Below are 21,285 nucleotides of genomic sequence, written 5' to 3'. Positions count from 1 at the left end.
GTTGAAAAAGTCCTTCTGTCTCCCAACTGAGAATTAGTCTTCATACATAATTCTGACCATACCACATCCTGCTTAAAAACTCTTCATCCATTCAACAACTTAATTCAAATACTTATTTGACAAGTACAATGTGTCAAGCAGTATTCTAGGTGACTGAGACTCTGGAGTGGCTACCCCACTCAGTGTCTATGTTATCTTGGACAGGATACAAACTTCTTTAGTTTCCTTATTTCCAAAGGCTCTGTACAAGAGAAGAGAAGGGATCCTTGAGGAATGGACAGGTCAGTGTTAGAGTACAAAGTGTGGTCCAGAATGAGAATGGTAAACAAAATAAGGTTATATTATTCAGGGCCTTGTAGGTCACTATGAGAATTTTAGCTTTTACCACAAGAGCAATGGGAATCTCAAGGAGGGGTTTTCAGCAGCAAGGTGCCATCCACAGGGGCATTTATGTAAAATACCAAGACTTAAAGCTGAATTAGTATTTCCTCCAAAACAGGAAATAACACAATTACAATCATACCAGTCTAGTATTGTAAGGGTACAATATAAAGAGTAATTTTTAAGACTTCCTATGTTCATTTTTTAAGATGGAAAACTAAATTAAGTCTTGCTTACTGGTGTGAACAGTGAACTCAACTCATTCCTGGAATTGTTCATCAGTTTCTTTATGTCCTATATCTAAGTCAATCGAAGACTCTGTAAGTGTTAATTATCAGAGACAAAGTCTCAACTACAAAAAAAGTTTTTTATTAAATGTAAAAGCAAAACAGGTACATCTATTTAAATATTTTTTTACATATGTATAGATAAAACAAAGACAAATAATTTACCAAAAATTACAAGTTTAAAGAACAGTATGTATTGTTTGAAAGCAAACAACAAAGTATCTGAAAATAACACATTTTGGCCAAAATTAGTGGATATTATCTCCAAAAAAAAGTAACCTGCATTTTCTAGTGAAAAACATAAAATGTTTTTTAGATGTCTGCCAAGATTGTTCAGGAACAGTCCATCTTGCTAAATCTAAAGAAGGCTAATGCCTTTATCAAGAACTGTTTTTACCAACCTGTGTTTTCCTTTGGGCTTAGGTGAACTCTAATAAATCTTCACTTTATTTGCAGACCATAGGGCATCAACATAAACATAAACACATCAGGGGGAGAGTTTGGGATTGCTTTTCTTCATACTGAGCGAAGGACTTTCTCCCTAGCTGGGTGAAAGACCATGGTGTATTGTGACGTCCAATCCACTGCATAGGGCTTCACCAATCCAAAGCAGCCACAGTGAAAGAAATCTGCGAGGTTCTGTGAGAACCCAAGGCTGCAAGAAGGAAGGGAACACATCTTACTACACTTCCCGTTTACCTCTCGACAAACATCCATTCAAACAATAAACATGCACTGAGAACTGACAATATACAAAGTCCTTCGAAGACCCTAAGTAATCCAGAGGTGAATCTGACAGTTCTTGAGCTTATGGGACCTTAAAACTGAAGTCCGGTTCCATTTCTGGATCTGAGTCCCTATTTTGAGTTCCCTGGCTTCTGCCCAGCAACTTAATTTCATTTTGGGTCCCCCACTCACTGGAATGGCCACTGCCAGCAATACGTTTCTTTCTTTCCGGTCCTACTGCCCTAATTCAGATTTTTATTAGCTCAAAGGCCAGACAGGCCAAAAACAGTGCAATCAACAAGATTGGCTTTTTCTGAAACTTTCTAAGTAGCTGTCTAAATGATGTCCCTGTCTCAGGCCTTTCCAATTAATCTTACATGTTAGAGACTGTCATCCAAAACCCTTATCAAAACTCTTTGAAGACACTCCTCTACACGGAGGAGTGAAATCAAAATTCCAAATTCCAAGTCAAATCCAAATCCCTCACCTTTGACTCCTCAGATGTTAGCTCCCCAAACTCATCTTTCATAAACCTCCTGCTATGATCATACCTGCACAGGCCTTTCTTCTACCCTCACCTCGGGTTACCCCCTTATCCTTGTAAGTCCTACCAGTTCTAAGGTCCCAGTCAAGGTCCACTCCCCTTTACAGCCTTCCTGACTAAAATATCAGCAACATTTTTTCTCCACTCAATTCCTGAATACTATCTGTTCCTGTTATGAGGAATGTTTATTTTTATGCATTTGCCCTATCTTTCAAGCACCTAACCCAACCCTCTATACTCATCAAAACACATCTGTGCGTGAGGATAACTGTGCCGCTGCTGCTGTTGAGTGAGAGGGTCAGGAAAGTACCATTGCCTCTCCTAGTAAGGGGGGCTGACTACATGGAATGGACAGAGTGGAACTGTAGAGACACGCTGGAGATTTACAGCACCCAGATCCAGAGCTAGCTGGTGAGTGAAAGTAGGACAGACAAGACAGTCTTTTATTTTGGCAGGATTTTGGAAGCTAGATTGAAAGCAGCACTAAGGCTTTACTGTTAGTTTCTCCAGTGACGCTGTCATTACTCAGCCACTGCCAAACAGCTCTCTCACCTCTGACTCTCTATTCAAACTCTTCTCCATGGCTTAAAATGCCCTCCCTTCCTTTGTCATAGTTCCCCACCCCATATCTTCCAAGAACCAGCTTAAAAACCCACCTACATCACAAAGGCTTCCATACTTCAGGGGAGTAAATATTTATTCCTCTGGCTAAGCCACTGAGAAAGGGACTTTATTATCCTTGCCAGTCTGAACCAATCATCACAAGCTTAACACTACCGTCCACTCCCCATCACTTCAGTCACCTCTTCCCAATTAAGTCCATTTCTCTTCTCTCTAAATACACATCATCGAACTATCTCAGGCTCTGATTTCCTTGTCTAACAGCCTAACAGTTTCATCTTGTACCACGAGTGTGCTTTAAAATAGACTGCTCATGCGACATGCAGCAAGCACTGAAATCCCCAGGAGGCTCTGGGTGACCTCTGTGGCACTCCCAGCTTCCAAGACCCCAATCTGTGTGACAGGGAGATAAGCTTCAAAGCCTGATCGTTCATACCGTAAGGTGACAGCTTTCCTACAAGCTCTCTCATTTTCAACTGAGAACAGGTTTTCTACACCCAATGCTCTGGGGTGAACACATCCCAAACCTGAAAAACTAGCTTCTCCCTGACACAGGTGAGCACATTAAACACAGGGATAAAATAATTACCGGTGAGAGACAGCCAGGTTGAAAATTTTGGCAAAGCTCACACTCTAATGCTTTCAACAGAGAGCCTTTCCACTAGCTTTCTCAGTCACATGCTCTGCTATCTCACACTGCCTTTCTGCCAGCAACATGCAACCTTGTGACCATGTGGCTTGACTAGAGAGATTCCCCATCTTGGCAAAACTTCAAAGTCACTTACTATTTGTGGTAAGTCCAGGAGACTAAATCCCAAATCCTCACCACTCTGGGGCTCATGACCTTTCCACTTACCTCCTGGCTTCCAAGAAAAAAGAGGTTCAACTCCACTAAATAGCAAGTTAGAGGACAGCATGGCTTTGGGTGGTGCACTAGGCTGGGAAACCACTGGCTAGGCTAGCATCCTCCACAGGACTCAGTGGCCAGAACAAAGCTCACTTACTTGTATGGGGTCCTCCTGAGAGACAGAGCCTGTTTCATATGCCTGCTCTGCTTCAGCAGACTGGTTCTCTCATAGGAGGTCAGGCCCAGGAAAGCAATCTGAAAAAGAAGGTTGGTACCACTATATTGAGGCTCTGTCACTCTTGCAACATATCACAGGACACTGGCAAGTACTCAGTACTGCCCCAAAGACAGTATCGCTTAGCCTTCTTACCAAGGATCCTGAAGGGAGCAAAGATTCAAGAGCTCTAAACTAGATACTTCTATGTAAAGCTAGAAACTCAGCTTTTTTTTTTTTTTTTTAATTAACCTTCAAGAAAGCACAGTGCACTGACTTAGAGTCATGAAATAACTGCTTTAGTAATTCAAGCCATGGTTTATGGCCATGTTTAGATTCTGAAACATTCAGCATAAACTTTTAGATGAATAGAACAGTGTAATATAAGGTCCATATTAGTACAAGTATCTCATATCTGCATATGCTTCTTAGAAGTATCTCTTTGAAAAGAGCCAAATAAAAAAGTTAATCTAAGGTGAAGAACATTTAAATCCATAAATCTGGGTAAGGGTAAGAATTAAGGTAACTTAGAAGCTCTGAAATAATTAAAACCCCCACTGTTCACTGAGTTATCTCATAACTAACATTTGATGTTAGTTAACTCAAACATCAAGTTTCTTATCTGTAAAATGGAGATTATCACACCATCCTCAATAGATTGTTTAAAAGCTTGAGAAGATATTAATTAAAATATGTAATGCAGATGCTTATGGAACTGAAGTGATTCATCCCAGGTCACACAACTTAGAAAGTGGCAGAACTGGGAATGACACCTCGATCAGTGTGAGAATGAAGCCCCTGGTTCTTACCGGCAGTCTGTATACTCGGCTTGACTTGCTACAGTCAAAACCATGACTCACCAGAACACTCAGGAAATGAAAGACTTCAAATAACTAGACTGCTTTGTTTATCAAGAAAACAACTTTACTATGAATTCTTGTATTTCAAAACTCTCCAAAACTTTGAGTCCATTTTTCTGCCTTAGAAAATACAAACATATTAGCTTTTCTTTTAAAAATTAAGGATATTACAGTCTCATATACGTGTTCTAAGAGTCCAGAAAAGAAGAGAGAGAATTAGAATTGCTGTCCCAAATCTTAGCTTCTACTTCTAACTAACTGAGGCACTCACCATCTCTTGGGTTCAGTTTTCTCATCATAAAATGGAGACACTACTTTGGCTTGGTCTATACCTCAAAAGTTTTTAAATAAACAGATGGGAAAGTTCTTTGGAATATATAAAGCATACATAGTAGGTATTATAAATGGTAGTAATTAATATTAATAATCACTGAAGCTAATATCCTTTCTTACTGCCTAAGTCTGTAGATGTCAGAGGGATAGAATGAACATTCAGAAACCTCAGTTTGCTCAGTACTATTACCTTCATTCCTTTCCTTAGCACGTTTTTCTTTTTCTTTAATATTATTATCATAGAACTGGGCACTTTCCCATAAAAGTAGAATACAATCTTGCTTTTATTGAGGAATGCTCTAATTATCTGAGGTCTTTCAGTAATGGGCTCAGACTGATCATGGCTGTCCATTCCATGAAGGCAGGCCATGGCAACAATGAGAGTTAGGTTACGCTCACAGAGAAGGCAGGCAGCCGGAAAGGGACAGAAGCTTTGTAGAAAGCTGAAGGCCGCTACTGCCCTGGAGCGTGAACTTCCTAATGGCCATGACCTTCCCTGGAAGTGCAATTACCATGTCCATTGGTTTGTGATGTATCTTTCATTTTTTTCTTCACTTCCATATACTTAAGCACTGCACAATAAGGATAACAAACAAGGATGGAAAAAGTGAGGGAAAATAATTATCTCGCATTTGCACAATGCTTTACAGTTCATATCACACTTTCACACACCATATAATTTAATTGTATGATGTGAAAAGGCTTTTGAATGGGACTGTCAGAAGACCCAAGTTTTCAGTTCTGATTCTGCCACTCAGTGGGTGACCTTGAGCAATTCAATTCACGTCTCTTTATCTCTATCTGTAAAATACAGATTAGATAACTCCTCTGGCCAACATTAACAACTTAATGTTCTAATCTTTAAACTATCCTGTGACAGTAGACAGGCATTATTATCCCCATTTTACAAACAAGGAAACTGCAGTAGGTGACAGAGGTGGAACTAGACTTCGAAGTCTTCTGATTTGAAATTCCAGTTTTTCTCCTTTACTACAGGTTATTAGAAATTTTACCCAAAGGCATTATAAGAGAAATAAATACCTGAATGAGTTGATTTAATAATAAAAACGTAGACCATGATAAATGGAAAGTTGCTAGCATGAAGATGTATAAAACCCAAGGTGAACAGGCCACAATCTGATTAAGGTAGGTCCACAGTCCATCTTCTTTGAATGTTGTGGCACAACGATTTGACCAATCTGTGAATTCACAAAACACCAACCCATTATTTAAAAAGGCAACAAACTAGTGATTATTCTTAAGGAAGATACAATCACTGTAGTTCTGTTCAGGGAGGGAAGAAAGTAAGACAGGATGGTACAGATCTGAACTCAACTTTAAGATTTTATCTTGCAAATGCCAGTTCAATGAACAAAGATGAAAAAAATGGTACCTCACTATTAACCAAGGCTATGATAACACTGCACTGGTAACTGGCAGTGAAGGAATAAAAGCAAAAAAACTCACGGATTTCTACTGCTCTCTTCTGGGAGTTTTGCTGATAACACAGCATGGTCTCAAATTAAAATTTTCATAGGACTGATTTAAGATTCAAGATATCACTGCAAATGGCCGTGTATATTATCTTATGCAATATAACATTTTAATATGTACTAATAATACACTTTTCATCAGGTGGTACTGGCTAATGATAAGGAACTCACATTGTTTCAAGTCAGTCATTTTCATCTTTAGATAGCTCTAACAGTTAACAATGTCCTAACAAGGATCTAAAATCTTCCTCCCTGTAGCCTGTAGGATGCTGACACTTTCTGAGTTACTCACTCTTCACCCTGAAAACAGACCTCACAGAAGATGAAATGGATGGGGGCTGTACAAAGCCACAAGTAGCTGCAAGTGGACCACTCTAAGAGAGGGGTGTAAGCAGGGCTCTGGCAACCAAAGTGCTACTGGTAAACAAAGAGGGCGGGATGACAGGCTTCATTAGAAAAATGGAGCACAAGTTCATTTTCCTTCTTTGTGAAATAATGATAAATGACACATGTATAAAGAAATACTGCCAGAGTATAAATGGGATAAAAGTAACAAAATATGTTCAGCTAGTCTATACAGTTGCAAGTCAATGTGACACATGACTGTTCCTAAGAAACAAAACGATATAAAAATTGGTTCAGAGCCAGAGAATAAAGACAAAGAAAAGGGAAGAACTAGTACATGTAACAAGAAAGCAACTTGGAAACAATTAAAGTGACAGAAAATTACTTTTGGCCTTATCAATATAGTCTTACACTAGACATAAACACCCAACAAAGGTGACTATATTTAGTGAAAAGAAAGAAGGGGGAGAAACAAGAGTGGTGTGTTGTACAATCTGGCTCCTCTCCCCTAGGATCAAGTCCAAGGGACAAGTTGGTCCATGGGCCAGCTTAAAAAGGTTTTCCAGGAATATGCTTTATTGTCAGGCCTTAAAAGGGCAGCTCTTTCAACAGAAAGAAGCATTGTCAAAACATCTTATTTCTTACACCACAGGACAAAATCTAAGATGTTTTAAAATTCCAATGCACAAGATTACCGAGGGCCTTTGACAAGAACTGAGATCAGGGACCGCAACTTTCTGACACTGATTCATTTGAGATGGTGATGGTAACATGGAGCTACAAAAACATTTTCTAGTGATCAGAGACACCCACAGTGTCATGTGAGAAAGGGGCTGACAAGGTAACGGAAGCTCTCCCTGTGCCTATAGCAGCACACAAAGAAACCATTTCACATAGATATTTAACTACAGTTACGAGTGCTATAGGTTTCCCAGTTAGGTAACCTATCCAAGGTTTGAAAAGCATAGTCTTGCAGTTCTTAAGAGCTAACCCAAATCCTTCTTGCTTCTTCTTAGTCAGTCACCTTGGAACAGCTGGATGCTGCTCCTCCCTACATGAGACCCCCATGCCCTTCTACACTGCTCCTGAAAAGTTACTGCCCTTTTTAAGAGATGTAAAATAAGCAATCTAATGTTTTCTTCCAAGTTATCACTTCCAACCTTTCAATGATTATTAGTTTCCCCATCAGTTCTAAGTTGTCACTTACTTATCAGATAGCATGTGCTTTCAGAGTTTTGTTTCTTAACTACTGTGGCCACTTCCCCTCTCACCCAATCTCTCCACCACCAACCTTTTTATTTAATTATCCCTTCCCTTGTTTCATACTTGAGCAGCTGATTTTTCCTCACTTCACCATGGGATAAATCTAAACTTGCCTTAAATGAATTAGCATTTTTGACCACTTCTCAAATTCATCAAGGTCACTTCAGAGTACAATGTCTTCCAAAGTACTGACAACTGACCTCGTGAAGCATTTTTCCAGCTTCCCAGTGCTGGGGAAGTCTTAGAGAGACTCATTTCATTTCTCTTAGGGATAAGGTTTATAATCACTCAGCCAGAATGTGATATACAAGAGTTTACAAAGAAAAGTATATATAGGTGTGGATGTATGAGTTTGCTATAAGAAGAATTTATACTTACAGATGAAACATTCATATATAATCCAGTCACACACAACAGAAAGGAAAAATAAGAAGAAAATGTAATAGTGATGGTTGCCAAAACCTATATTAAAAAGAAAAAAAAACAGATTTAATACTTTTTTATGATGATTTTCCAGATCAAGACCTTATTAACCCCTTTCCTGTCAAAAACCTTCAACCAAAGCAAAAAACAAATAAGCTGTTGCTTTGCTTTTAAATATCATTAAACCAAAACTAGACAGCTCTGATATATCATTGTCAACTGTCCACATTAACTGAACTAAATAAAGGAAGATACTTTTTCGAAAAGAACAAAGTTTACTAAGCATATACAACTCTAGGATGTCCTATACTGTGTTGGAGGGAAGAGGGGAGGCAGGATTTTGGGCAAATCATACCCTGTCTCTTCCTTCCTTCCATGTATTAAGTTTATACAAGTACAATTTCTGAATATCAAGGATTGCCTTATCAAGAAAATGAAAATGAATCTAAGGAGTAGCACTAAATACATATATTGCAGGAGACTGGACACAGTAATATAGGAGCAACCTGCAGCCTGAGAAAGGTCTACAGAAGTGCAGAAGGGATGAGGGTGCCAGGCAACCAAACTCTATTCTTGCATGTGTTGCCTTCCTGATGTTGGAGACAGAGCATTTTGATGCTAATGACACAAAAGTGGCCAGTTTTACCTAAGTGTTATACCATAGAGATGATTCTCTGATGAAGAAGAGCTATAAAATGAGTGCTTTGGATGCCCTTCCACTTTTTCTACTAGTTGTACATATTACTAAGTATATGCTTATCTCCATAGTGGTAAATGAAAAAATTCAATCTCTCACCTATGCACCGCCCAGTCCACAGGCAATGTTGATCATAGCGAGCGACACAGGAGTTGCACACATGGCAATGGAGGGACCTTAATGGCTTCCTTATCTGATGGGCAATTAAGACAGGCCTAAGCAAAAAACAGTGTCTCCAAGTGGTAACAAATCACAAACAAAACTTTATTCTTAAGTCATAAAGACTCTGGCACAAATAATCCTAATTAGATCATTCATTCATAGAGGCTCTGGAATGCCTTATTAATCTTTACTTCTGCATGTCTGTCTTGGTTAGACCATTACTAAAGGAAATTTGAATTCCGGAGCCTATTCACACTGACTAAGGAGAAATGAGCACTGGACTAAGAAAAAGGAAACTCAAGTTACATTTCTGACTCTGCCAATAATTTGGGAAAGTTACTTCTTCCTTCTAGGCCTTGATTCCTCAGTTGCAAAATGAGAGTTTTCACTAAGTGGTTTCATCATAAGCCTCTGATTTGAAGTTAGTTCTAATATATGCTTCTTGGAAGGAAAAAGCAATCAAAACACACTATGGATCATTTACAAAGAGATTTAACCACAGGCAACTTCAAGAGATTATAAACATTCTCCCATATAACTATTCTGACAGTTGAGCAAAATTAGAACCTGGTATAAACAATGGTGTATAAGTATACCATGAAGATTTAACAAATGCTTACATGACCAATGTTACCAATATTTGATTTCTTATTACAGGGGAAAAAAATTATAAAGAAAAGACTCACTCACAAGACATGATGTACAAAATGTTCTGAAGTCCAGACAGCCAGTCTCTGCAAGGGTGATGATATTCTGAAAGACATGAAGTTTGACTTTCTGATTACGTTTTACTGGGGAACATAAAATGCATGGTTATATACCATTCTCACAGCTCTCTCCAAGCCAAGGTAGCTAGAAGTGGAATTGGAATACTTGCCACCAAATTATTCTGTATTTCAAATAATGAGACTTTTCAAGGCTGCATTTTTCAACCAGAGCCAAAAAATTAGAATGCATAAAAATTACATCCCTCTTTCTCTCCATGAATGGCAACCATCTCCCAGTTATAATCTGCTAGAGAAAAATACACACATATACACTCATAAAAAAAAAAGAATTAAAAACCATCAGTACACATCAAAACTGATGATCATAAGCTCCAAGGGCTCAGTCTTACAAGAATACCGGCTTTAGGGAATAACAATGAAAATACTCCTCCCAACTTCTAAACATTGAGCAAAGGAAGACACATGTGTCTTCTGCAGCTTCACATTCTCAGGGAAGAGAAGGGTCATCACCTCAGACTGCCCCTGGCCCTGCCTGGTTACCCTCCACACATTACATGGGGGAATTTAAGCTAAGTGATCATTACTGAAGTGCTACTATGAAGAAATAGTTCATATCTCCTGACAGATATTACATATGAAAAAGTCTTGGTGGGTATTACTTCAGTAGAAAACAACCTTTTTTTTAACTTTTATAGAAGTAAATGAAAAAGTATGACAGTGAAAAAAATCTCAGTTTTGCTGATTTATGTTGCATCTATAAGGTGCCAGGCACTGGAGATGTAGACATGATAAAAACCAACATGGTTATGACCTTCTTATTTTAAAAAAAAAATAGTAACAGTACAAAGAAAGCTCACAGTTTTCCTTTCTTCTTCAGAAGCTTTAATGAAGCCTGGATCAGTTGCCCAAGTCTTGTAGAAAAAGTAGAGAAAGCCCATTATGCTGAGAATGAAAATAAAATAGAAAGGGGTGCCTGCCAGATGTTAAAGCCAAGTCAAGGAACATATCAAGCTTCCATTAAGAAAGGCATAATTATGATCAAGCAAATTTCACCACTGGTGCCTAAGAATCTCTCTTCTCTGCATTCTATCCTCACTTTCCCTTATTAGCACATCCCTGCCCCCAAATCCCATATTCTAACCCTACAAGAATTTGCTCATAGTTGCCTAATAATTAATGCCTCTGCATTCATTGAAACTCCTATGAAATACTGATAGGAATAGTTGCAATATATGAGGACATCTTGGAGACTGAAAAACATTCAAGACCCAAATTAATCTCTAATGGTATAACTATAGCTCTCTTACAAGCATCTAAAAATATTTTCTGGTCATTTTAACAAAAGCATTCATAGAAACAAACCACTTGGTTCAGAGATTCCAAACTAAATATATTTTCTTATATATTAGACAAATGCTTGCAAAAATTTCCTACTGGAAAGTTTAGTAATTAATCTTTGCAACTGCATTAGGCCAAGTTAATTGAGGACAAACAAAAGAAACTGCTCTCCTTGCAAAGTGATTACACACCAAATACCATTTTGGAAAGGCAGATACCATGGATACATTAAGATAAAAAGTGTTTCAAGAATAAATCAAGAATAAACGTGAGCTGCTTTGAAATGGTACAAATTTTTTGTACAGAAAATAAAATTTTGCTCCAGGGAAAGACAAATGACTGTAGAGTAATAAAGCAGTATACCAATTCTCCTTACCCAATTCAAATCATTATTGACACAGTAACTGCTTTCCAAGGCATTGCCAAGCTGCCTTGTGCTAAACTTGAATGAAAAAGGTGGCCATAAAACAGACTCTAAATGCTTGCTACTCAAAGTGTGGTCCATGGTCCCACAGCAATGGTTTAACCTGGAAGCTTGTTTAGACAAAATTTCAGACCTCCCTCCAGCCTGGAGAACCATACTCTGGATTTTAACAAGATCCCTAGGGGATCCACATGCACATTTTACAGTTTGAGAAGCACTGCTCCAACCCACAAAACCAGCACAACCACAGCTGGTTCAGGTAGGCAGGAACAAATCTTGATGGTTTCATTTATCACTTTAACTGCAGATGCCCCTTGCTTTAAGAAAGAGTTATGGTCTAACACAGTCGTGTGAAATATAATTTCAACAAATAAAGCTTACTTAGAATGAATTAAGAACACTATTAAAAGAGTACATAGGTCAGGACCTTTCGTTAAAGAATCACATCCTATTTTCTTCCCATAAAATCTGGCTCAACACAAATGACACGTTCTCAAAAATACATTCAGTAGGATCATCCTACATATGAAACTGACTGAATTTTGAGCTTCTGTTCTGAATACCTTATAAAACAAATCCCAGGAGAATCACCAGATCCTCTCTCTCCAAGGAATGCAAACTGCCCTCTAACCCCTCACATAAAAGCCAAACTTGCTTCTATGCGCTGGCTTTGTGTGGTTCACTGACCTCAAATGCCCCCACTCCCCCATTCTACTCTTAAAACAACACTTTTAGGATGTCCCAGTCATAACTACCTTCAAGACCTAACTTATATTCTCCCTCCCCCTATAGGTCTTTCCTGAGTCTCTACAGAGGATTCTATGGCAGTTGGACCTTAGGTTACAGATATTTACAGACACCTCAGCCTCCCCAGTTAGGCCAGGACTCTTTTACAGTCAAGAAGTCTCTGAATATGGATCTAAAGTTTGCCTTTCTATAACTTGGACTAACTGATTTTCATTCTTTAAATCCTTTAGCTCTATACTATAGATCAATGCTATAGCTGTCCTTTAGATCTACCCTACAGAAGCTTATTCCTCATTTGTTCAATAAATTTTTATTGCATGCCCATTCTATACAGTGCATTGGCTTCCAAATCATAACCTTCCACACACTTGAAACTGGAAGGCAGTGCCCACAGCTCCAGGATAAGCAGCAACATTGTTCCTTATGCCATACAGTGATAGTGAGGAACAACAGTGAGGCTACTGCTGTCCTTTGCTTAGACACTCAAATCCTCATTTACTACTACTGGAGAATACACTGGATTCCTTGACAGCTGCAGCACTACCCACACCACGCTTTTAGTCAAAGCTCCTGGTTCTTTTTCACTTGACCTCAAGCTGTGCCATTCTCAGCACAACATGCCAGAATCTCAAATGTAATATTTAGGGGTTCACCATTTCTTTCCTGAGTCTTAATCTTAACTCCTAAGCCATCAGTAAGGTCCTATCTCTTCCACTCAATCATGCCTTGTGGAAGTCTAACATATTACTTGCTGAACATATAAAAGGCAACAAAAGAAACTGATCACCTTAGAAGCCAACATAGAACTGCCCTTAAAATTAATTTCAACATGCAGCCTTCCTCACATAATTTATTTGTAAGTATAATTAATAATAACAACATAATAGGTATTATTTACAGAATGCTAATTATGCAAGGGGACTGTGGTCAGTACTTTACAGACTTCATAGAATAATCCTTGTAGCTACCCCGTGAACTTGGTAGTTATCCCTGATTTACATTAAAACTAAGACTCAGTGAAATTAAATAACTTGCCCAATGGTACATAACTAGTTAACATAAGGGCCCAAACTCAAACTTAGTCTGTCCAGCTCCAAAGACAGTGTTCTTTCCACAGTGCCCCAGACCCTCTCCATCCAGATGGTTGTGGGAGCAGAAGCCTCCACAATCCAGACTTGGCAACCTGAGACGACTAGTGTAAATACTCAGGATGGGCCTTTGCAGAGCAGCGCCTCAGTTCATACCCACGGCAGTTGAAACAGCATTTAACATTCAGCTAGAAAACACTGATCAGATGGCAAAGTATGCCACCTACTGACTGACATGACTTCACCAGTAGCAGGCCCATGTAGGTGCCTAGATCAAATGGCTTTATGCTGTACATGCCAGTGAAACATCCCATCATGTCAACTCCAAAGTCTTAAGATTCCATCTAGCTATGGAAATTCACCTCTTCACAAATACTGAGCAGCTTATAATTAAACTCAACTAAATACTAAGTTCTGTAACTGAAGTTTTCAAAACTACAGTGGAATTAACAGTTTTGTTAATATTGATTTTGCAAATTTGAAATAATTCAACATAAGACTTTTTGCACAAAATTTGAAATAACGTGAATTGCTTAAATTTTAAAAATTCACTAAGAAACACCATTTAAAAACTGTGTTTATTCCATTGCCACATGGGTCGGTAAAAGAAAATCAGCCATCCCTTCTTAGAATTATGTCAATTTTCCTACAATCTACCAGCTTTGGAACTTCTGCAAGTGATTTTGGTGTATATTGTGCTGTTATTTTATGCATTCATGGTTACTTATAAATTTTTATATCACATATTATCATCACCCAAGCCTTTACTAAGTGGTGATAATAAGGCTAATACTTAAAAAGTTGCCCCCAAATCAGTTATGAGGCAAAGGTTATGAGACAGAATAAAATATTTTGAAAAAAGTCAAATGAATTCCATGGTGTCATTCATTTAGATTAAAGGAATCTGAAAAGTATTATAAATAATACTCAAAATAAAAAGCATCATTAAAGTAAAAACATTCCATAATGAAAGTAGATGTATGCAGTCTGAGAACTCATAAGCCCCCTCATTTTACATTTATTCTATGAAAAAATATTCTTGAATTGAGTATACGCAGCTCTCCCATAAGCTCTACATTCTTTCTTTTAAAAATACCATTGCCAAAAAGAGAAATAACATAGAAGTTAAAGGAATATGCCTAAAGGTACATTCTACTCACCATTTGTAAAGAAAGCAAGGTTATAATAGCTTCCTGAGATCCTTAAAAGGGGAGAAAGGAGCCTGGAAAGAGGTGGGAAGATCAAAAACTGGAGGAAATGCCTCCCTCCTAATGGGAATTGTAATTAGCTACAAACCAAGAAATAAGCCTTATCCCCACCTCTAGGTGAGTAGACTTGATCAACACAGAGCATAACACACCCCTAACTTGGACTTGGCCTGAGCCTGGCTCTTCAAGTGATAAACCTATTCTTTAGATGAGTTGTTTTTTAAAAAACAAAACAAAACCAAAAAAAAACCATGGGCTGCCATCCATTAGCAGTAGATCATGAAAGAATTAAGCAGGCTGTAACTAGCCCTTTTTAAAAAAGAAAGAGAATAGGATAAAACAAAATTTCAAAGTAAAACACACATTAGGAGTATTGTGTTCTGAAACTTTTGTTTCACATGTTTTAGGTGGCAATGTAAGTTTATTTTTACTGTAGATTGAAAATCACTGCCTTGGATAATAATGTTGTACTGACCATTGCTGAGGAAGACACACTTGCCCCAATAGCCCTCCCATACAGGCCATCTTGGTATTCAGAAGATTTATTAACCAACTACACCTGCTGATGAAGTTAAGAGGACCATCTGACCTTACAAAGAATCTCAAAGCAATACAACAAATTTTTCTGGGTCCAAGTAAAGCATTAACTCATTCTACTGCTTCCTTCCTGTGAGTAATAAACACTAGATGCTTACTGTTTCCATAGTGTGCTCTGAGATTATTTCCAGAACTGAGAAGATTTTCAATAATAAACATCTTTAACCAAAATCATTAAGTGAATATAAATGGGATTTGAATTCCCTAGATCTCTTCTAACACCTAAACTTCTAACAATGGCATTACTATTTTTTAAAGGCAAATGAGATATACATTCAATTTGAGCTTGAAGGATATGAGGGAAGAACAAGATGAACCAAGTCACAAATATCCAAAAAATGGAACTTAGCAGAAAGACTGTTGGTATGTACACAAGGCTCCTATATCCGACCAAAAACCTGAAAGAAAAAAGGATAAACATAAGGTATTAGTGCAAATAATTATGATTCATGTTAATTTTAGTTCTAAATTCCCTTAAATAACAATGATTCTCTTAAATAACAACGATAGCAGTTCTCACTCACTGAGTGCTTACTATGTGCCACTTTCCATGTGGTAATAAGAGTTTTGCACTATCAACACCCCATTTTACATGAGGAAAGAAGCACAAGAACTCTCAAGTAAATGTTCAATTCTTATAAGCAACTTATGTATTACTTCACTAGAAATGACTTTATATTTTCAATAAATCTTTTTATTTCAATTGAGACATACCCTATTTGTATTTCTTTTAGGGACTCTACAGAGAATCCTGAGAGAAATAAAAGCAATACGGAGAAAGCTCCCATATATATTTGTCTCCCATTTGAACTGTGTCTGCATGCCAGGTGTAGCATATGAAGCCCTCAATTCACTATCAGCCAAAACAAAAGGTTTCTTATGATTTTTTTTTATAATGTGGATTTCTATGAAAACAAAATCTCAAATGTCCCTACCCCAGGTAAGTAGATACTGCCAGCCCTCACTTACTCTCTGAAAAGGAAAGGGAAAAAAAAACAGAACAACCAAAATGATTATGATTTCCTGGTGATCTGACTTAAAATTTATTTGGCGACTGAGTCAATTTTATTAGTGTAAAATGAATGAGTACCTCTAAGTTAAAAGTTTTCTGAGTAGCAGACAATTTTAGATATTTTCCCATTTTTCAGAAGTTTGAGCTTTTACTTTATAATTAAATTCTAACTCACTTCCAACCAACTGTCCTGCTATCTGACTTTGAGTAAACAAGACATAAGATTCCTCGAATACTGTTTTTTCTTATGACAAAAGCAGCTCAAACTTATTCCAGAAATTTCTGGAATTGCAAGCAAAAGAAAGGCATAAGAATATTCCTAATCACATCCTAAAAAGAGCAATATTGTATTTCCTTTTAGATTCTTTTCTATGGATCATCATCGTTACATTTTTCTTTCATTCAGTGAATGAAAATGTTCTACAGGAGAGACAAGTGTCCTGCTTGCATGGGCCTTACATTCCAGGAAGTGGTGATTAAATGCTACGAAGAAAATAAAATGGGGTGATGCAGCAGAGTTAGTCAGGGATGGTCTAAGGAGGTAATGGTGGAACTGAGGCCTGAGTGGTGTCTCCAGCTATACAATAATACATGTTTGTTAGAATACTTCAGACAAAGACACAAGCAAGAACCAAGGCCCTGGGTGGGCATCAGCTTGATGTGCTCTAGAAACAGAAGACTGGAGAGCAGTGAAGGGATAGGAGGGCAGAGGTGAAGCCAGAGATGCAGTCACATAATACCTCATTGACAAGGAGTTTGGATTGTATTCTGAATATAAGAAAAAGCTACTGGAGGGCTTGAAGCTACTGGAGGGAGAAAAGACAGAAACTGGTTGCCTTTTTAAAGACCATCCCAATTGCTAAGTGGGGGTGACTGACAGTGAGGTGAGAGCTGGAGTCAGGAGACCATTTGGAGGCATGGTCAAGGGTGCCAAGTGTGGAGATGGAAAGAGATCAATAGGAGGCAGAACAGGAAGGACTGGTAATAATGAGTTATATGTGGGAAGTGAAAAGAAGGGAAGAACAGAGAATGATACCCATTATTCACACCAGGAACTGGATGCCATTTTATTGAGAAAGGGAAGCGAGAAGAGATTGGGCTGTGATTCGATTATTAAGTATTGTGTGTCAGCCATGGTTCTAACTATTGCATATGTGCTAACCATGAGGCAGATACTGTCGCAATTATCCTCATTTTATAGATGAAGCATTTGAGGTACAGACCAGTAAAGCAACTTGTTCAAGGTCAGACTGCTATATGGCAAAGCTTGACGTGAATCCAGGCAATCTGACTTTTAACTAATGACTGGTTATAATCATGAATAAATACTTTCCTAAAAATAGAACCATACTATAGTTACTATTTTATAACTTCCTATAATTAGGTTGTTTCAACTAAAAAAACCTTAAAAGCAAAATAACCAGGTTAAAATGAATTTAATATTAAGAAAAGGAAAAAACACAAAAATCTGAAAAACACGCCAAATATGCTTTAAGATGCAAAACAGTCACAAAAATCTCCCTGTTACTCACTAAAATTAACAATTCAAAAAGTGAGCTATTTATTTTCAACCAATTTAATCAAATTACTGGGTTGACCAAAAATTTGCTTTCAGCCAAATCTTATACTACCAAAGCCCTTCCCTCCCATCAATCCTGAGGATGCTTCTATGTGGGAAGGAACATTTATAGCTCAATAAAAATCTGTGATTCCAGCTCAATCAGCAATAGAGAGAGATAAGCAATCAACTTGGAAATGCAATAACCAGCCTTGCAAAGACTAATATACACACCTTGGAAACAAAGATGTCAGAAAAAACAATGCTATTAGAAGACATCCTTTTAATAGCCAAGAATCTGAATTGAAGTCCAAAATGTATCCAACAGCCCACATGGTAATCACAGAAAGCACCAGCAGCAGGAAGAGCTATCAAGAGATTCAGAATTTTAGAACTTTATGTATTTTACCTCCTAAGTATCTAATAATAGTTAGTTCAATAGAAAAACTACTTCCTAAATACATAATAATAATACAATAACAGAGCACAGAGTTTTTCTTCAAAATTGGTGATTGATAAATCTGAAGTTTGAGAAATTACAAATCTTGGAAAACAATCTTTTAAAAGCCATACATTTTATAAAATGTTGCTTTAACATATTTTGTTTTACTCTCCTCCCCTCCAAGAAATGGTGGTCTTTTAGGAAAGTGCTAATGATAGCTGACATTTTAAAAACTAATTTCTTTCAAATAGTATTATATGTTAGAAAGCATAAAACAAGACAAAGAGACTACACAAAAATCAATACACCTAAGACTCCCTAAGTATAAGAATTCCAACCTGGATACAAGATGGTGACATCCCCTAATATGGAAGTTTAGAAGGAACAAGTTGGAAGAAAAGATGAGTTAAGTGTAGGGCAAGTGCAACTGCAGATGCCAATGACCTCTAGGAGATAGCCAGGAGGCAGTCAGAAAAGCAGGCCTACTACTCAGGGGAAAGCTTGGTATTTACCAGTGTACAGGTGGGAAAGCCATGAATGAACATCCCAAGGACTGTGTGCAGGTAGAAAGGGGCAGAATCTTGGCCAAAACAAACACTTAAGGGTAAAAAAGCTAAGTCCCCAAAGGTAACTTCGAGTGATCAGTGTGACCAGAAAGGCAGGATGAAAACCAGGAGCAAGGTTCCTATGAAGCCAGGGAAGAGAATGTCAAGAAAGGAATAGTTTTCAGTGTTAAATGTCACACGGAGGCCAAAGACTGAAAAATCCTCAGGATGCTAATGATTCCAGTGCTAACTGTATGGTAGATAGCACTGTCTGAGGCACTTGGGATACATCAATAAATTTAAGGTCTTTCTGTCATGGAGCGGAGGAAGACAGACAAATGTAGTGGATTTTATATAAAAGCTGGATCACTCAGGGCCTTTTAAGCCATTGTAAGGACTGTGGCTTTTATTCTGGAAGAAAAGGGAGACACCATAGGATTCTGAGCAGATGAATGATAGGATGTGACTTACATTTTAAAAGCTTTATCTGGCTGCTCTGTTGAGAACAAACAAAGGTGAGCGGGAGCAGGGATGGGTCAAACAGCTGCAACAATTCACATGAAAGGTAATGGTGGCTGGACCAAAATACCATTAGTGGGGTGGTGAAAAGGGGTCAGATTCTGGGTATATACTGAGGAAGAACTAGGCAGTATGTTTTTCTGATGGACTAGATACATGGTATGACAAAAAAAAGGTAAAGATGACTGGAATGCTGAAGTTGCCACCTACCAAGATGCGGAAGGTTGTGGACAGAATAATTGGGGACAGGTGGGGAGAAGATCAGGAGTTCAGCTTTGAATATGCTATGCTGGAGATACCTAGTGGACACGGAACTGGGTAAGTCAAGTAGGTAAGTGGATATATAAGTCTGGAAAGGCCTAACTAGAGATAAATTTGGGAGTTGTCCACATATAGACAGCATTCAAAGCCGTGAAAATGCATGAATCACCAAGGGAATGAATAGATAGAAAAGAGATTCAAGGAAAAATAAAACACATCTGACATTTTGAGAGGTGAAATTAGATGCAGAGCAGGTAACTTTCTGTATAGAAATCTGGTATCTGTTAATTTAGAATTATTCTGAAAATATAATTACTAGCTTTTATTAGATAAGATGATGCTTACCTATCATACTTAAAAACATTAAAAATAGTGGAATCCAATATCCCATTTAAACAACTTGAATCACATTCATTACTATGACTTAGACTTAGTTGGCCATTCATGAGAACAAGCTAAAGTTCCTAACTCCTTCTACCATTCAGTTCACTTTTAAGTTTACAAGGACACCACTCAGAACTACCAAGTTAAAAAAAGAATAAAATTGAGGTGTCATCGCTCATAGTTCCAGATGTGTTTTACTTTATGAAGAGATATTACATGCTTGAAGTTTGCAACATTGTCATTTTTAAAGGCTAACTCCTCATAATTCTAACAAAACATTTTGAATGTTACTATTTACCTTCTGAAAGAAATTTTAGTAAGAAACAACTTCTTTAAGAAAAGCGTCTATAAAATTCCTTGCAATCAGGTTATTTCTCCTATTGCTACTCTAAGAATCTAAACCATCTATGTTTTAATTCACTCATTAAATAAATGTTAGAAGCACACCATGATATTCACAAGGTAACAAAGTTTTAGAGCCTTCTAGCTGAGAGCCAACAATAAATTGCCAATGAAAGTGTCAAATTTCTAACTTGAGGTCATGGCATGCGTGGGAAGGATATAATCAGGAGATAATAATACAGCACTAAGTCAACTCCCTGGTTTCCCCTGATACCTTGAAAGACAAAAACAAATGAATAAGACAGTTCTTATAGCCCACAGAATAGGCCCCATTTGAAAATACCTCGCATTTCCGCAGCCATATCCAAAGTCTGAACTTTTTGTTGGCTCTCATTTTGGCTTCTGTTTTTAGCATGTGAATAATGAGCTGATTTTTGTTTTGTAGAGCCAGATCAAGAGGTGTTTCTCCCTTTAAAAAAAAGAGGAAAAAGTTATACAATTATATTTTGATTTTGTATGGGTGCTAAATTTCTTATAAAAATTCAACAGAATAAAAGACTAAAAATATTTATTCTAATAAGCTACTACTGTTTATGTCTTTTTTGTGGTAACTGAAACTATGTACAGCTCATCTTTATGTTAACTTATCAATCTTATAACAAAGATATAATAAACTAAGGGAGATAAATACCTGGTCATACCTTAACATTTTGGATATCCAGACTAGAACCAGCTTCCAGAAGTTTATCAACTGCATTAACATTTCCTGCTACAACTGCCCAGTGAAGTGGAGTATTTTGGTGTATTTTATCAACCACACTAAGAGAAGGATTAAATTTTAAAAGAAATCCAGTTGGTTCTGACCTGTCTCAAAACAATAAAATACCAAGGGGTAT

At 37.6% G+C, this 21,285-nt stretch overlaps 1 protein-coding gene across 3 annotated transcripts in view; it reads right to left on the bottom strand.

The window, feature by feature from the left end:
* Positions 1 to 729: 729 nt before the first annotated feature.
* The window catches only part of ZDHHC13 (zinc finger DHHC-type palmitoyltransferase 13), a 41,128-nt gene continuing 20,572 nt past the window's right edge, over positions 730 to 21,285 (bottom strand). For all 3 annotated transcript variants that reach the window (XM_057507460.1, XM_057507461.1, XM_057507462.1), the window contains 11 exons: positions 21,091 to 21,253; positions 20,733 to 20,858; positions 18,131 to 18,264; positions 15,625 to 15,724; positions 10,782 to 10,907; positions 9,887 to 9,949; positions 9,134 to 9,227; positions 8,293 to 8,376; positions 5,855 to 6,012; positions 3,564 to 3,661; positions 730 to 1,323 (listed from right to left, as the gene is read on the bottom strand). In XM_057507460.1, coding sequence (XP_057363443.1) covers positions 1,185 to 1,323; positions 3,564 to 3,661; positions 5,855 to 6,012; positions 8,293 to 8,376; positions 9,134 to 9,227; positions 9,887 to 9,949; positions 10,782 to 10,907; positions 15,625 to 15,724; positions 18,131 to 18,264; positions 20,733 to 20,858; positions 21,091 to 21,253 — 1,285 coding nt within the window. In that variant the 3' untranslated portion in view covers positions 730 to 1,184. The remainder of the gene's footprint in view (positions 1,324 to 3,563; positions 3,662 to 5,854; positions 6,013 to 8,292; positions 8,377 to 9,133; positions 9,228 to 9,886; positions 9,950 to 10,781; positions 10,908 to 15,624; positions 15,725 to 18,130; positions 18,265 to 20,732; positions 20,859 to 21,090; positions 21,254 to 21,285) is intronic.

Source organism: Manis pentadactyla, chromosome 9 (assembly GCF_030020395.1).
Source record: "Manis pentadactyla isolate mManPen7 chromosome 9, mManPen7.hap1, whole genome shotgun sequence".
Lineage (NCBI taxonomy): Eukaryota > Metazoa > Chordata > Mammalia > Pholidota > Manidae > Manis > Manis pentadactyla.
Note: the sequence above shows the minus strand (reverse complement) of the source record. Positions and strands in the feature narration are given on the sequence as shown.